The 18330-nt window shown below is 42.7% G+C and overlaps 1 protein-coding gene across 4 annotated transcripts in view; it reads right to left on the bottom strand.

Annotated features, from left to right (window-relative positions):
* trrap (transformation/transcription domain-associated protein) overlaps positions 1-18330 on the bottom strand; it is a 227557-nt gene that overhangs the window by 166792 nt on the left and 42435 nt on the right. For all 4 annotated transcript variants that reach the window (XM_051933670.1, XM_051933671.1, XM_051933672.1 and 1 more), the window contains exons 16-20: positions 17635-17732; positions 17300-17494; positions 16929-17120; positions 3631-3796; positions 3267-3523 (exon numbers count right to left, since the gene is read on the bottom strand). In XM_051933670.1, coding sequence (XP_051789630.1) covers positions 3267-3523; positions 3631-3796; positions 16929-17120; positions 17300-17494; positions 17635-17732 — 908 coding nt within the window. The remainder of the gene's footprint in view (positions 1-3266; positions 3524-3630; positions 3797-16928; positions 17121-17299; positions 17495-17634; positions 17733-18330) is intronic.

Genomic DNA, 18330 nt, shown 5'->3' with positions numbered 1-18330 from the left:
ACACAAATAATCCTCAATACAATATAAAAACACAAACATTACAAGTACGGAGCAGAATTCAACAGTAGATGATATCACATAATATGATTTGGATTTGTTTAGAGGCCTTTATACTTCCTCACTGTGACTGCGGCTGCCCTTTCTATCTTAGGTCAAGAGTTTTTCTTACTTTATAGTAATTCTGCTGTGTATTAAAAGAGGGCTGCTGGTTGTTAGTTATATTTATTGATTGATTGACTGAGCTTCTGTAAAATGCTAAATTTCCCCCTGGGACAAATATAAATACAGAATCAAACATAGCAATTGTGTGTATTTATTGTTTTACTGTCATTATCCTCCATACTTTATGCATTTCCATTATTTACTCTCCCTTTAAATGTTCTGATGCCCTGTGTGCAATGTGGGAGGAGCTCTAGGAGGTGGGGCCACTCTGACATCACTGTTACTGACCCAACCCTCTCAGTATAAAGAGCTGAGGGCAGCAGATTATCGAGTTGTATTTGTAATATTGTAAAGGTCGTATTTTCTTATGGTTTTGCCTTTTTTGGATTTTGATTTTATATTGTGGTTTTTTGCAACGTTTTCACTTAGGATTGCCTTTAAGGCAAATCATTTTTGCTGTGCTTTTCTATTTTCTTAAATAAATCCTAATTTATAAAGTTTCTTTGTTTGCCATTCTGTGCACAAGTCAGGAGTTTACGGTCATCCTCTTCCATGTGGGGTTTTTTGCTTTATTTTTTAGGACTTTTCTAATTACAGTCGACCCTTGATATACGACCAGCCTGACTTGCGAACAACTTGGTTTATGACCAAAACTTTTGTTTTGAATTACGACCAACATCTTGTGTTACGACCTGAATGCGGTCATGGTAATCCGCTTGTGCGATTGTAAACAAACAGCCGAGAGCATTTGTAAGCGTCAGTCGGAGCCCAGATACATGTGTTTGTGGACGTGATTTTGGTCAATGCAGTGATTTATATAATTTATTTCTATAATTGCTAAGGTAGGAAGAGAAGGTAATGAAGGTAAAGAAAGCGATCACAATCGAAACGAAGAAGGAAACTGTGCGGAAATATGAGAGTGGCGTTCGTGTGACCGATCTCGCTAATATGTCGAAATCCACCATCTCGATAATTTTACAAAGAAAAGATTTGTATAAGGAGGCTCCTTCCAAACAATAACCAACGTCCATTTCATTCTCCTCCTCCTCCCTTCCTGCAACCCGAAGATGTCAAATCAAATGGTGAGTACAGTATGAAATTGTTGTTTCTGGTAGGCAAGGCACTTTTTACAACTTTTTGGTTAGTACATTAGAAAAATTATTGGTGTTTTGGTAAATTATGCACATTATACAACCCTATTTTATTATGAAAAGGTTAAGTAAGTGTTGCTGTGGGAGGTTCAGAACGAATTATGGGTATTTCCATCATTTCTTATGGGAAAAATAGTTTTGACTTACAACCAACTTCAGTTACAACCAGCCCTCGAGAACGAATTGAGTTTGTAAGTCAAATGTCCACTGTATTTTGTTCTCCTTGTCTGGGGCCTGTTAGGATGGAAATGAGCAGTTAGAAGTGAGGGGTAGCTGGACTGGTGTAAAGGCTTTTCCTGGGCTAGTCAATGAAACTCCTCATCTGCCATGCAGTTATATTTTGACAGCCTTATTTTGTTATGTATGAGACTCCACATTATAACAAAAATACAACTAATTTCTAAAAGAGTCTGTTAAGCAAGTACAGGTCGGGAAGCATGCACTGGTACAGCGCGTTGCTGCACCCACCACACGACGAAACAGCTCAGGATCCTGGATGCCATGACCACCCAAAACAGGCAGCCCAGTCCTACCCTACTGAAATTGACCCTCTATCTGCTGCAGCCAGGTGTTACGTGGGCGTCGCCTTGTCCTGGCCCAGCCACTCGGGTCCTCAACAATGAGGGACTGGATCACCCTCGGGGAATTGTGCCACATGGCCATAGTGCCGTAACTGACGCTCTCTCACAATGCAGGTCATGTGCCTCTTTTTGGGACTAACTGAGCAACACAAAGTCAAACCAGCAGGACCCAAGGATTCTGTGAAGAGACACACATATGAAGGGGTCATTGGATAGCAACCATACAGCAAGACAGGAAGCCCCAGGACTCTAAAGACTTGGACCTTCGTCCTTTTGCATAGAGCGCCACACACCCCTTTCCAGCGACCTCATGACCCCCACTATGCTCTCTCAATCCATCTACTGTCTTCATAGGAAGAGTCACCAGAGACATGAACGTCACTGCCGAGGTAAGTAAACCCCTCAACAAGGTTAAGCAAGTCCACATGAATGTAATATAGGCTTTGTTCGTTTGGCATTGTCATTTATAGTCTCCTTTACTAATGTACCGATATACAGTATAATAGTAACAGTAATAGTAATGTGCAGTATGGCTCCAACAGGGCCCCTAATCTCCTGGAGCAGGTCGGGCAATAAAATATTTATGGAAATACAAGCAGGGAAACATTACAAAAAAAAAAAAAATAGATTAAAAAAAATGAGCCTACACATTGCATCAAACTAGCAAGTCAGGTTGTGCGTGCGTCGCCATGCAGGATTTATTTATGTGCATTTTTAATAGAAGAGGCGGGATGTTATTTACTTCCACTGAAGCAACAACCAAAACCAATGAGGTTAATTGATGCCATTCTTCACTAGCTCTGGTACAGAATCTGAATTAAAGCCCCCCTAAATCCAGCTAAGCTAGGCCTTTGAAATGGAATTATGGTACATCACGACAATGATGGTATGCTGATGGGGCTGAAAAGATAAGATGCTAACATGAAAACTTGCAGGTTTCTTTTTTTTTTTTTTTTTTTTAAACTATAAAATTGAGCAAACTCAGGCGGCATGTAATGCAGCACATTACCGGGAATATTTCTGGTGAGGCAGCTACCCACAACAGAACGCAGAGTAAATCAAATAAAATGCAGCAATTAAAGTGCAATTTAGAGAAAAAAAAATGAAATTATGCCCACAATCATTTTTTTCTGGCAGCATCACGAAAAGACCTGCAGTTCATTCTAAAAGAAACAGTGCCCTCCAGTGGCTGACAATGAAAATCACGTAACAAAGAAGAAGAAAATAAAAAAGGACATGGAACAATGGAAATGGGAGACTCGCTGAAAACTGAATGTGTTAAAAATAAAACCTAGGTTTGATCTTTTAAGATGAAGGATGTAGGCCTCAGTTTAGGTGACCAAAGGCACAGCAGAAGCCAACATTTAAATACCTGCATGAGTTCGGCACGGACAGGCTGGATGTGGTCGTAGAGAAAGTCAGGCTGCAGGTTGTCCACGCACAGCTCGAGGGTGCGCAGACCCTGGCTGACTAACGTCTGGGAGCCGTTGAGAGCCGACACAAGAGGATCCATGAGCATAGGCAGGTAGGGAAGCAGCGAGCTGAGACGCACGGGAACGGTCAAGCAGAGCTCCACAAAGAGGTCCTTCATGTGTTGCTTGTGCAGTCCACTCTGAAGCATGTTGAGCCCTGCAGGGAGACAGTTGAGGGGTGACACATGTCAAGACTGCCAAGTCAATCATTCCCTCCTCGCCCAAGACATGCACGTGTACATTCTTAGGTCGTGGAAAGCTCACCTTGCAGCAAGTTGGGAAGAAGTGGAAGGAACTCTTGATACAACAGGTCATGGCTGCCCCCACCGATGGACCTAAACAAGGCCCGCAACAGCAAAAAGTAGTTGTAGGGCTCCTTAGCAGACTGGGCCAGCTCCATAGAGCTGTTCACAATTTTGTGCAGATGAGGCTGTGAGGGAAAAAGAAACAAACAAACAAGTCATTGATTTATGAGGCAACAAAAAAGGTCAGTTAGGCCTCTAAGCCACGTGGGACTTGGTAACAGAATGAAAACTCTTGCTGCTTTTCCAATTATGTGGCTGAGGCTGGTGCTGCGGAGATAACGATATTGTGAGACCTACCACAGGGATGGAGGAAACCAAAGAATAGTTCAGTTAATTGGACCAGTTTCAGAACTCCACGATTATGAAAAGTCTACAGAAACCCTACAGCACCACAATCACCTAAGTCGTAGGGGCAAGCGTGCGAGTGTGTGTGAGAGCCGACAACCACCGAGTGCAACACATACAATGTGACCGCAAGGAAGGAGGAAAACAAAAGAGAGACTTGCCTATATTTATCGTAACATGAAGTCAGAGAGGCTAGATTGTGTCGGTTTGGACATGTGCAGAGGAGAGATGCTGGGTATATTGGGAGAAGGGTGCTAAGGATAGAGCTGCCAGGGAAGAGGAGAAGAGGAAGGCCTAAGAGAAGGTTTATGGATGTGGTGAGAGAAGACATGCAGGTGATGGGAGTAACAGAGCAAGAGGCAGAGGACAGAAAGATATGGAAGAAGATGATCTGCTGTGGCGACCCCTAACGGAAGCAGCCGAAAGAAGACAAAGAGATGAATTTAAGACTAGAGGTGAACTCATGGTACATTCATACAGTTATGGGTGCCGCCACCCTGCATGTTAGCCGGCTGTCATAATGCAGTGTGCTCGCGATACTTTGGAAATTTGAAATGGCGCTAAAAAGTCCCGAGGCAGCCGTGTATCAAACTTCTAAACAAACTCTCAAATCAGCCATGTCACATGATCCACCTCAAGGTTCTTTTATTTGCCATGTGTGCATAAAACCAATAGTCAAAGCACATTGGAATTCTTGTGCAGAGCTCTGTCCGAGTTATAGTAAAACATTAAAAAAAATTTAACAACAGTAAAATAATATAGATTACACCAGCACTATACAGAAAAGTGGTAATATCTACACAAAAAAATACAATATATTGTAGATACTGCACAGTTAAAATATTGCCACATTTTTAACTCGTTATTTACATGACAAGTGAAGTAGTGTGAGGTTATTACATATATTCAATAATTTTGTTTTGCCATCAGTTGGACTGTGGCGGGGAAAAAGCTATTGAAAAAACCTTGTTCTGTGAGTGATGATGCTGTCCGCTCTGCTGTGTCTCAGATTGTACGTACAGTTTTTGCGTCTGAGCAGACAGTGAGCAGGATGGAGCGAGTCCCTGATAATTCCCTCTGCTCTTTTCCGACAACGATGTGCATACATGAAGTCCATGGAAGGAAGTTTTGTCCCTGTGATCCTCTCCGCAGTCTGGTACCTGGCTGTAGGCTCAATACGCTCTTTAACACACACATTTCTGCTACAAAAACCAACTCCTGAACAAAAGACGACAGCGCTGAAACAAGAATGAGTTTTGAACTGAAGGCCCACCTGCTCCTTTCAGTCATTGGTCAGGAGTCCTACCCAGCAACAGCTCAATCATTGACCACCATGCACCATCACACGATATCAACATTGCAGAGCATGGTCTGAGATTACTAGAGATTAAAAAGGTAAAGAAAGCCGCATGAAAACATCACGATTCGTATTGGTGTATATTTCAGATACTTCAAACAAACAGGGGGCCAAGTTCACCACTGTGGTTCATCGCAGCGATCAGATTCTCACTGTCCTAAAACAGTGATGCGACGCCAGGAACGCACACACTCACAAACAGAAACTGTGGACGAAGACTCAGACAAGACAGCAGGTGTGGTTATATACCAGCTTTATTCTTCAGTGTCACAATGAGCAGAGATTCAGAAAGCAGGCAATCAATATTACTTGACAGCGTCAGGGCTCTTCTGAACCCCGTCTGTCGATTGGGGCAAAGTTTTATACCCCTAGAACGCGTGATTTAATATCATTATGAAATGCAACAGTCGACACTTTTATCTTACACAATCCTTGAGCCAAGTATTATCTCAGACCCCAGAGTTCCTTCTTCACCACAAGTTCAACGCCCCTTATGCGACGTGATTTCTTGGCCCTTTTGTTATGGCTTTCAGATGTAAATAGAGGAAAACGGGATAAGGCAGACTCATGTGTGGAATGCTTAGACCTTGAGTCCCTTGAACAAATATTTTTCTGTTTGCTCATCAAAGCATGCTTTTACATAATGTATGGTTTCGTAAAGCTTACTTCTGCTTAACTTCTCAGACATAGATTAGTACAAGGGAACGAAGAAAACATTCATCTTCCACAAAACACAATACAATAGCACATAGCTAAACTTAAAAGAAGTGGTGAGGCTCCTTCTGCTGTTATACACCTCAAATCTGGAATAGCTGACTGACAGAAATTCGCCAGGCTAATACAATGGAGCACTTTAAAAAACACATTACTGTAACATGGCTTCATTTTAGTTTAATCCTGATATTCTGTATATGCATTTAATTATCAATATCATTCATGGTGGCTCCAAAATCCATACTAACCCCTACTTTCTCTACTGTTCTTTTTCCATGGTGGCGTTCTGCACCCCCACCACCTGATCAGGGCGCCATGCACTCCCTACATTGATGGATTGAAGGTCAGAGGTCCACATGACCGTCATCATCAAATTCTTTCACGTGAAGCCTGAAATCCATGAGGACTGATTGAGATCATTTATGTGAGAAAGAATGTCCAGTGGGGGCTGGCCGGGTGGTCTTTTGGCCTTTGAACCCCTGCAGATTTTGTTTTTTTTGTTTTTGTTTTTTCCGGCCCATTCAGAGTTTTCTGACCTTACTTTATTCTTTGTTACTTAGTATTGCCCAATCTTTTTTGTTTTATATAAACTTTTCTTTCTTCACCTTGTAAAACACTTTGAGCTACACCATTTGTATGAAAATGTGAGATACAAATAAACGTTGTTGTTCTATTAAATAAATAAGAAATGCAGAAACAAACTAATAATGTTCACAGAGAGACCCACCTAAAATTAACCTGCATGGCAATAATTAACTAAGCACAGATATAAAAAGAAAAATGACAAAACACCAAGTGTTAAAAGATCAATGATAAACATTCACGGAACAGTCTTAAAACAACAGACGCAGATGATGGGGAGAACTGAAATGAGACCCCCTAGTGAACAGCCTCCCAAATGTAATGAAAAGTTTTGTCCTGCCGTGATCCATTTGTTACGTGAAGATTTGTAGAAGTTGAATGATGAAGACGGTACCCACCTTAGACAAAACCGTACAAACAATCAGGCACAGGTCAAGAGTATAAATCCAGAGAAAACTGTGATATAATGGAGGGGGGTGATAGTATCTGTGATCCAGTTGTGGGGTGAAGACAACAGACAGATTGTGATCCTACGGGCTTTCTAATGGAGAGGAGGGAGGAAGGCGCTGATCCTGCACATTGCCGCACCCACCACATGACAAACCAACTCAGGACCCCAGATTAGGACCTGAGTGCCAGCCATGTGATGGGTGACACCTCAGCACCACACTAGCTCAGACGGAATGGAATAGTGTGAGGTTTTTTTTTTTTTTATGGTGGCTGGAGTGCCAATTCTGCCACCAACCCCAAGGTGTTTTTCCCTGCAGGTTGGAGGGCCTACATGCAGGGCTGGATGCAGATTAACGTCATACCCAGGACGGAGCAATTGCAGGTTAAGGGCCTTGCTCAAGGGCCCAAAGAAGTCACTTTTGGGGTTTACGGGATTCGAACAGTCAAGCTTCCGATTGTCAGTGCAAATCCCTAGCTTTTCTAATGGCTCCCTTTTAAAAATTCTACGTCACAACTTGCTTCTTCCCTGCGACCCCCATGAAAACAACCAAAGCTGCCCAATGGCACACACACACACACAAACACACAGTACTCAGGGGGCTGCTGGGATGTGCAGTTCACTTGAGTAGTGCTGCCACAAGTTTCGCAAAGAGCCGGTGAACAAACAAGGCCTACTGAATTAGTGGCTTGTTCACCACAGAATTTCAAAAGTTGATTCCGTTATAACGCGCTGCCATTGTGTAGTAGTAAATTTTCCGGAAACAGTTGTGGGATATGGCCAACCATAACCCCCAGATGGAGCCCTCCCTGCAGCATGGAGGTGCCCGGAATGCCAGCAGGGAATCATGGACAATGGAGTCTCTATTCACAACTGTTTTGTCGAGAGAGAGATAGATAACATTATTAATCCCAAGGGGAAATTCACAATATTGCTCTACTTTCCCCTATTGTATTATTAATATGTAGCCTTAGAATGCCTAATCTCACAGACTTACCACTGTTTATAAGGTATTATTGTATATAACTTATCCCCAATATTCCCTTCTATTTCTATTACCTTAGGCAATTAGATGTAGTAAAAAGACAAGCAGAAGTTAAGTTACCCATAAAATAATGTATTATTGATAATATTCATAAATAATAACAAAATGCAAAGTATATTTGAATATTGGCAACCATACAACCTGATTAAATGGTGATATGTAGTTCAGGCGGCACACAGTCTTGTAGTTACTTAAATGTCTCTAGTTAAAGCATCATTGGTGCTCAGCTTTCAGCCACATGTCTGTTCAAAATGGCTGCTGAGCTGTGCTCTTCATTGTGTGCTCTTCATCATCACAGGTTAGCATGAGAGATGCTTCTTTCAGATGTTGGTTAGTAAGAGAGAGAATGTGAGCTTAAACACATACATTTATAGATGTTCTGTCCAACCCCAAGAGCCAATAGGACATCATGGTACTTAAAGGCCTCTGAGACAAGCCAATTCCAAACAGCCATACCCTCAGACCAATGGGGGAATAGAACATCTTAATACCTGCCACCCCCAAGACCATATGTCTTTAAGTCTTTCTTGCGGGGGTAGAAATGAATTAAGCAAAGAAACACTAACCAAACCGGTTTAAGGCACATCTTCCCCCAAATCCTGTCATAAAATTCAAAGAGGCTCAGTTGTAAAAGGGGGGGGGCAAACACGAATGCCTCTCACCAAAGTAACACTAAATTACATTGCTTTGCCTAAAAATCAAATAAAGACATACAAAATATTCATCAAGTTATATTTAAATTCTCCCATCACAACAACAACCCTGCTGGATACGGTGGGTGCTGCCAGAGGACGCCACAGGGAGGCTCAAGGACTTGTATTTTCCCTATAACCCGGAAGTACATCTTAGTCACAGCGGCAGAGGAAATGACATCCTTCCGGGATGAAGAAGAAGAGTTTTCACCTGACCCGGGAAGTGCTGGGTAATCACATGGACTGAAGGATCAGAAGCACTTCTGGGTCAAGGACTTTAAAAGGACGATGGGAAACCCCAGCAGATTGAGCCGAGTTGGGAGGAAGGGTGACTGAGCTGCTGGGAGGTGTGGAGGATTATTGAATTGTGATTGATTATTATTTATTATTGAGTATTGTGGAGTGGGGATGCTTTCTGCACATTTATTAGTAAAATAAATTCATATTGGACTTTTATCTGGTGTCTGATCTGCGGGTTCAAGGGGACGACAGCGCCCCCTATCTGTCACACAGTGTATTTAATATTTTAGCCTGGGCTGTTGTATACCTGACAAGTAGATAATGCAACACAAATAATTAGTTTTTTTTAATGGACATTTTTGATATTATTTGCTACTGACACCCACTATTATCAGGAATTTTCTTGTCTCTGTTCTCCATAAAACATTGGACTAACAAAACACCCCCAGGGCAAGTAACCAATAAAACAATTATCCTCTTCGGTTGGGGCATTGTTTAAGACTGATGTCCTTTGAGAGCTCTTTGGTGTTGCCCATGGTGGTGGAGAGGTTGGAATGGAAGAAATTGATTCTGTGGACAGGTGAGCTTTATACACATCACAAGTTGAGATCAGGAGTATCTGTGATTGATTGACTGATTGACTGCCGATCTGTGGAAGTCAGAATTCTGGATGGGTTGTAGGGGTTCAAATCCTTATTTCACTCAATGATATGCAAATCAATTTATAACTTTGACGTAATGAGTTTTTTTCTGGATTTGCGGTTGACTTTCTGTCTCTCTCCATTACAATGAAACTACCATAAAAATTATTAATTACGTGAGCAAACTTACAAACTTACAAATTCAGCAGGGGATCAAATACTTATTTCCCCCACTTTATGTGGTGGAGCTGGGCCCATTATTCACTCCAGGGACCATCACCGCGCCAGTCATTCCAGCAACACATACATTACCTGGCACTCTTCATTGGCATAATCTTAGCAAGTTGGGGGCAATGACAGTGCGCTCTCGTGACTGCCAGTTCTGTCTGTGACCCTCTACTTTGTCTCAAGTCACAGGGGGACAAGTTTTGTGTTTGTATGACCGCTGACAACCAATCAACGCATACCCGGAAGTGTAAGGCATAGAACAAAGTCACTAAAACACAAGGAATGTGGGTGCTGTGTACTGCACTAAATAAGTGTTTGTCGTAGCAGAACAAAACTGAAAACAGAAAATAAAAACAGCTGAGAAATCGGCTGAACTCGCCCCATACCTGGAAAGCAACGCTGTCAGGCGTGATATGCCACGGGGTCATACAGCTCGCCAAACCCAAACACAGACAGGCACAGAGACACACGAGTGCAAAACACCACACACTTTATTTATCTTCCTTCTCGTGGGAAACGCCTTCCCCAGTTTCCCACAGATACAACACAGTCCAAGCACAACGGCACCCAAATCTTTTTCTTCTTCTCTCTCTCTCTTCTCTGCTGCCTCCACTCCTCTCCTCTCCTCTCCCAGCAGGCTTTGTCCTCCACCTCCCGACTCTGGCTCCTTGAACAGAGCAAGATGGCCTCCCTCAAAAGTGCACCCAGAAGTGCTGCAGGTGCACTCTGATCCTCTTCCGGCAGCAATCCCGAGTGTGACAGAAGTGCTGCAGGTGCACCCCGATCCTCTTCTGGCAGCACTTCTGGTTGTGCTGCAGCCCAGGGCTCTGGGACTGTCCAGGCGTCCCCTGGCGGAGGCCTCGAGCCCCAGCAGGGTTGAGCTTCCAAGCTCCAAGCCTGTGGCCGAGATGTAATCCAGGGGGGTTATCCTCTTGTGTTCTGGGGGAGGTATTGTCCTCTCCCCTGTTCCTTCCATCAGAGGAGCATCCCAGCCATCTGCCACACAGGCAACGTGTTAATTGGCTGTCAGCCTGCCGCAAGCTCCAGTTACTTTGGAGATGACGAAGCTGGGCTGGTAAGTCATCATAGAGTCACAACATTTGTTGCCCTGTGGCAATTCCTAGTTGTGTAATCTGGCCTCCTCAAGGTGAAGAGATCCAGAAACTGCAGTCATCAAGTCTGAGATCCCTTCCGAGAAGAACTCGTGGGATACGTCGGCAGCTTCAAGTGCAAAAAAAATCCAAAATTAGCCCTCCCGACCACGCACCAAGGACGCCGTGCGCCACCGATCACTCAGGACTGACTGCTTCCATTTCAGATATGAAACATTTTGGCAGAAGCACACATTTCATTCAGCGGGATGCGCAGCCCATCAGACGGCCACCGAGCTGGAGCATTAGCTAATATCACAACATTTCGGTAGATAATGAAAAGTGCCGGGCAAACCCAAGGCCGGTGCGTAAGTGCGGCGTGAACGCGGTAAAACACTAGGTGACGAGCGCACTAAATCAACACATTCAAATTGGAGTTACAGCTCATTAAATACATGCAGCCTTGAAACGAGACTCAAGCTGCTGAGGAAAAAAATGGAAACACTTTATATAAAAAAAAAAAGAAAAAAAATATATATACTCCATAAAGTGACCTTCACTTAATCAATCTGGAGCCGGACTATCAATCTAAAGGACAGCGCAGCTTCTCCAGCTCTTGACAGAATTCATTAAAATTTTTGCAGGTTAACTGATGGGATTCAAACTTTTCTGCTGTGTGAGCCAAAGTATAAGACAATCCAGGACTATTAAAATAGCTGAGGGATGAAAAATTATATATAGAGCACCTTTCACCCCGGCCAACAAGACCTGGCTCTTTTTTTAAACATTCTTTTGGAGCACAAAATGAGAATGAAGAGATTTAGCTCAGGGGCACCCAAGGCAACCATTTCATTACTGGAACTCCGTCTGGTTTCAAAAAGGACGTCAACATTTCAAAATGAAGGCTTGATGAGGAGAGTGGAAAATGGTCTCCGCAAAAACACGGTCAGTCAAGTCAGTGGGGTTGGGATCTAAACGGGGTTTTTTTTTTTTTACAAACAGCCACAGGACCCTTCGGGTGAAGGTCAGCTTGGGGAAAGGGGAATTTGGCAAAGTGCACCTTGGGAAAGTAAGACGGAAGTACGGAAGGGAAGCCTTCAGGGGGTTTTCAGAGAGCTACGTGACCTCCGGTGAAGGACAATACAGGGGGGGTGGGGGAATGAACTTGGCGTAAAACACGGTGAATGAGTGCGAGGAGGAACTGGTATCCAGAGTGGCACGGGACCACCAGTGAAGGAGGGCTTGGACAGCAATCAGGAGGAGGTAGTAGACATGGTGCCAATAAAAAGTATTCACATTTTATTGTTATGTGAGTGGATGAAAAAATACTTGGGGCTCAGCTGGCTCGCCTGCCGTGAAACCTGGAAAATGGCTGTTAGACTAGAATTGGTGGTGGCGGTGGGATTGTGCCATATACCAGTACTAGAAAAAGGGCCAAAAAACATTTTTAAATGGCACAGTACCAGCATTTCTGAAGCTTTTGGAAACTACAACGTTGTTTTATCATGCTTTATTTTATTTTAATTCTTAATAGTTACTCTTTCATATTACTGTTGTTTTTATAATTTGTAAGGTGACCTTGAGTAGTGCTGGGAGGTATACCGGTTCATACCGAAAAACGTTTTTTATTTTTGTTATGATATGGATTTTTCTTATACCGCAATACCGGTTTAAATAGCCTAAACAACATTCGGAACGTGGTGCAGTGGGAAACTGTTTAAGGGGGGACCTTTTTCACTGCTACACTGCTAAACACACATGCAGCGGAGTACATGTGTTAGTGGAGGTATTGAGTGGTGAAAATGGACAGAGAACATTCTGAAACTGAAGCTGTTGCAGACGATAAAGTTGAATGTGATGACACAGAAGAATTTTTGCAGAAAAAAGGAGCCGTGTCTGTTGTCTGGAGATTTTGGTTTTAAAAGGTCGGATGTGGACCAAACAACTATTTACTGCAAATGCTGTGGAGCTATAGTTGTCGCCGGAGGCGGTAACACGAGCAATTTGCTGCACTCACCACCTCAGCCGCAAACATGCTTTGGAGTGCCATGAATGAATGGAACTAAGATTGGCACCCTTCACGTCCTCAGGTAAAACTGAAAAAGCGAGAGGACACTAGAGTCGGACGTCACTTGTAGATGTGTTTTCTAGAGGTACTGCCTACGACAAAAAGAGAGAGCCAACGCCATTACAATCCAGAAAGCTAACGTGTCAGTGGACAGAGATTGTTAACATTAACGGAAAGTGTAGTTGGTTAACAAAACATATTTACTATTTATTCCTTTTCTAAGACATGTTCAGTGCAATACAACTTTTGACAAGCACCTCTGGATATTTTGCTAAGTCTAAATGCCTCTTTGGATGGTTGAAAATATGTTGTCAAAATTATAGTTTAAGTTGTTTGCAAAATTTGTTCAATAAAAAGGTTCTATATTTTGACTACAACTGTCATGCAATGTGATTCCTTCTCTTCATTAGTGCCACCCCCTTGAAAACTATCACTTTATGGGGCCATGCAAACCTGTATTAATATTTGTGTGCACATTAAAATGTGTTTTTGTACAATGTACAATTCTCGTGACAGTGGGATAGGTCATTCTTAGCCAGTCTATTGCAGTAATTGCAGTGGAAAATGTGGTTAACATCCACTCATGCATGGGGAAAAAAATACTGTTGAATACCATGAACCTGGTATAATTTTGAAAACTACCATGATATAGAATTTTGGTCATACTGCCCAGCCCTAACCTTGAGTCCCAAGGAAGGTGCCATCAAGTAAAATGTTTTATTTTGTGCCCCTAAGAATTACTTTTACAGTAAACAGTATGAAATCTGTATTATTTTTTTTGGTCAGGTGCCTCCAGAATTATGTGAAAACCCGTTATGCGAAAACCCCTACCTATGATATACCATTTAACTTTACTTATTGTCTAGTTAGACAAGACATTAAGCTTTTTGGGGTCACTCTCTCCCCCATCCAATTTTTGACCTTCTTGACCTGAATTTGCGGATGACACGACGGTGGTCGAACACAGGAGGCTGAGCTGGCATACAGGGACGAGGTGGAGCGGCTGTCAGAGGGGTGCAGAGTCAATAACCTGCCTCCTCAACACTACAGAAAACAAAGGAGCTTGTTATTGACTTTAGAAAAAACAAAACTGACATCCAGCCACTCATCATTGGCGGGGCCTGTGTGGAACGGGTCCCGGTGTTCAGGTTTCTGGGCATTGAGCTAGAGCAGTGAAAGGCAACCTTTTTCGAGTTGCGGCGCAATAAGTCCAAAAATTTTCTTTCGCGGCGCACCTGAGGGACTGCCCATAAATAAAGTCGTGACGACACAATCTATGGACAATCGCCAATAAAAACAGTTAATTTTACAAGTTTGAAAGACATTTTATTAATAAAGGAATCAAAGGATAAATCTTAAATTTAATTAATGTGAACGTTGAGATTGTTTTTCAGCACATATGAGATTGATGCGAGGATCAATTTTCAAAAGACAGACGCACATTTCCTTGTCGATCATTTCAAGTCTCTCGCGTTTCTTAGACTTCGTTTCCATAATCAACCAAAAGTTCAAAAACACTAGCAATTTTCAATATTTTACAAAAGTTTTCGCGGCGCCCCTAGAAAATTCCGCGGTGCACTGCACCGGTTGCCCGACAGTGAGCTAGAGGATGACCTGACCTGGAGCGCCAACACCAAGGAGCTGCTGAAGAAGGCGCAGCAGAGACTGGATTTTATGAGAATCCTCAGAAAGAACCATCTCCCCAAAAATCTGCTCCTTGCCTTTTATCATCACTGTTCCATCGAGAGTGTGCTCACGTACGGACTTGTGTGTGTGGTACGGTAGCTGCACCTCCTCAGAAAGGAAAGAGCTCCACAGGGTCGTCAGGACAGCGGAGAGAACAACTGGTTGTACCCTCCCCAATCTGGAACAAATCTACACCTCCCGATGCCACAAAAAAGCAACAGACATTCCACAGGATTCTTCACATCCCGGTCATTGCCTCTTACAGCTTTTGCCATCGGGCAAGAGATACACAGCAATGAAAACCAGGAGAAAGCGCCTTAAAAACAGTTTTTATCCAAAAGCAATCATGAACTCAGAATAAAACAAGTGCAATTCATATATTTTGTAAAGTACTTTTATTACTATTCGGTTTGTTATTATTTTCTCTCTTCTTGTCTTTTTAACTCTTATGGCTCACACTGAGTCGACTGCACCTTTAGTTCCGTTGTTCCTTTGTAAAAGTGCCAATGATGATAAAGATCTATCTATCTAAAAACTCTTTTTTAGGTCAATTTTAAGACCATATTTTATGCAGAGTGTAAAGAATAAACCGATAGGCGTCTCCTTCAAAAATGATCAGAAGGACTTGAAGTTGTGTGTGCCACATCAAGAGATCCCAGGGGATTTGAAACAAACTTTGAAAAATGGGAACTGGTAATATAGCCGTGAGGAGTGTCATTTTATGTTATGTCAAGGTTTGCTGATCACAAATATGATCATCTTTTTAAACATCTGATTCTTTACCGGTGGTCTTAGCCCTCTAAGAGTCACTCCCAGAAGGTTAAAAATGACAAATTTCAAACATAAGTATGTTGGGTATTATTCTAGACTATTTCAAGGTCAGTGATCACACATATGTTATTTTTGATCCTTTACTAGGGTCCTAGCCCTCCATGGACCTATCAGAGTTTGAAAAATGGCAGATTTCTATTACAATTGAGAATATTTAGACTTTGAAACAGTTACAAAGAAGCATGTTATAATATCTTCTTATATAATACGCTACCGTGGCTGTTCGTTTGTCTCTCCGGGATTTTAAATCACCTGTAGATCGCAAACTGTTTGACCTATTGACCTGAAATTTGGTCCTCATATACTACTTGACCTCTACTGTCCGCTTTTGGGGTGATGATTGACCTCCAAGGTTAGTCCTCTTTTTATTTCATTTTATTGTAGAATCAACTCTCAGCAGTGGGCAGCAGGGCGGGCGTGCGGCGCATGTGTATGGGTGCCGTTCTCATTCACTACCTCTACCTCTTTATATCTTAAATCATTCTTGAGGCAGATTGAAGACTTGAGTGCCAACTTAAGTGAAAAATTAAAGAAAACATACTAGGTAATTGTAACACAAACACTGGACTTAATCAGTTTTAATGCGAAAAGATGCTGACGGAAGAACAGAAGCAGTGGGCCGCTATGGTGGAGAAAAGAAGAGCTGCTCAGGAAGCAGCAAGCGCATCAACCTCTGAGCAAAACGAATGGTAAATGTACAGAGAAAGAGAGAGGATGAGAACTAGGAAAGCTCAAGTCAAGTGTACTCACTGCATGTTATCATGCAGTGCACTGTTACTGGTATCAAATATTTTACATGACTCTTCTTGTTCCTTCTTACAGCTTACACCAATTCAGGCTTTTCCACTTGTAATGTCAATGTGACCCTGGACATGTGCTCTACCAGTAAGAGATGCTGTCAGTGGCAGTAATATTTATCTCTTGTACATTCTTTCTTTTTTGTTTTTAGATTAAGACTTGAACACTGCTTTCTGTTGTAGATTTGCCTTCTATAATAATAATACTAGGTTACATTTATTGAGCGCCTTTCACAAACCCAAGGTCGCTTTACATACAGAGTAAAAAAAAATTACACAGATGACTAAAGTTCATAGAAGAGGAAAGTTTTGAGTCTCCCCAATTGCCACACTCCAAAAGTTAACCAATCTCCACCAATCTGTTAAAAGGAATTGGTTCAAGCCGCCTGTCAGCTTACACACAGAGTAGGTGGAGGACAGGACACGTGTTCTTTCACGTAATACAAACTGAGGCCTTCGGCATCCCCAAACTTCCATAAACGTCTTGCTTACCTTTAGCATCTGCTCATTCTCAGCAGCAAACAGGGAGACCGAGCCAAAAACAAGCTTGAAGAGCTTCAAGTAGAGATTGGACAGTTCAATATTGGAGCCCATCTCTGGCAATCTCTCCAGCAGATATTCCACCAAAATGGTAGCAAAAAGTGCAGAAGTGGACGGGTTGGCCAAGAATGAATTTGCAACAATCTGCCAAAAAAAGGAGCAGAGAAAAAGGGAGTAAGAGCCATTGGACACCCTAACAAATGTACCCTCCGATCACTACAAGTATCAACACTGGAGACATCCCGAAGATAAGCAGCTCCGGTAAACATCTGCAAGATTTGGGCGTACACCGTTTCATTGCCCTTTACATCTCCGCAGCTCACCTGCAGGGCATAGTTCTTGGAAATCCTCTCCACCATGTATGGAACCGTGGTCTGGAAAATCTCCTTGAAGGTCAGGGGATTCATCATCGTGAAAACGCCTGCAAAGTGCTCGAGAACCTCCTTCTCCTCCTTCATTCGAACCGTTTGGCAGTTTGCCACCCGGATGTACGTCTGTCCATTGCCCGCGATCTGGACCTGTGAAGCCAAGATTGGTGTTGGACATAAGGGGGTATGGAGTGCACGCAATGCCATACTGCCAGCACCCCACCTTCAAGGCAAGTCTGAAGATGCTTTGCTGCAATGTCTAAAGTCAAAAGGAGGTAAGCAAAGCCTACCTGGTAAATATCCAAGGCCTGCATGGCATACTTGACAAGTTTGATGTAGATCTGGGTCTCCTTGGGTTGTAGCTGCTTATTGGGGACAAACTGTGCTTCTGGAAATAAGGAAAAGAGAAACTCATAAGGTCTGACAGCTTCTCAGGCAAGTCACACTGGTTTTCTCTAACTAAACACACAAAAACTTAAAAAAAAAAAAAAAACATTAAATGAAATCGAACAGAGACAGTGAATTTGATTACAATCTCTGGATTCAACATGGTATTAGTTCACGCTTTTGTTTTCGGTCGACTAGATTACTGTAACACACTCCTCTCAGGACTACACAAAAAAAGACATAAATCGACTGCAACGAGTGCAGAATGCAGCTGCTAGAATCCTAACTAGGAAAAGAAAATCCGAACACATCTCTACAGTTTTGATGTCACTACACTGGTTACCTGTGTCATTCAGAATTGACTTTAAAATACTGCTTATGGCAGTGGGTAGCGCTGCTGCCTCGCAGTTAGGAGACCCGGGTTCGCTTCCCGGGTCCTCCCTGCGTGGAGTTTGAATGTTCTCCCCGTGTCTGCGTGGGTTTCCACCCACAGTCCAAAGACATGCAGGTTAGGTGCATTGGTGATTCTGAATTGTCCCTAGTGAGTGCTTCGTGTGTGTGTGTGTGTGTATATGCCCTGCCCGGGGTTTGTTTCCTGC

The sequence above is a fragment of the Erpetoichthys calabaricus genome, chromosome 11, assembly GCF_900747795.2.
Source record: "Erpetoichthys calabaricus chromosome 11, fErpCal1.3, whole genome shotgun sequence".
Lineage (NCBI taxonomy): Eukaryota > Metazoa > Chordata > Cladistia > Polypteriformes > Polypteridae > Erpetoichthys > Erpetoichthys calabaricus.
This window is presented reverse-complemented; position numbering and strand designations above follow the sequence as displayed.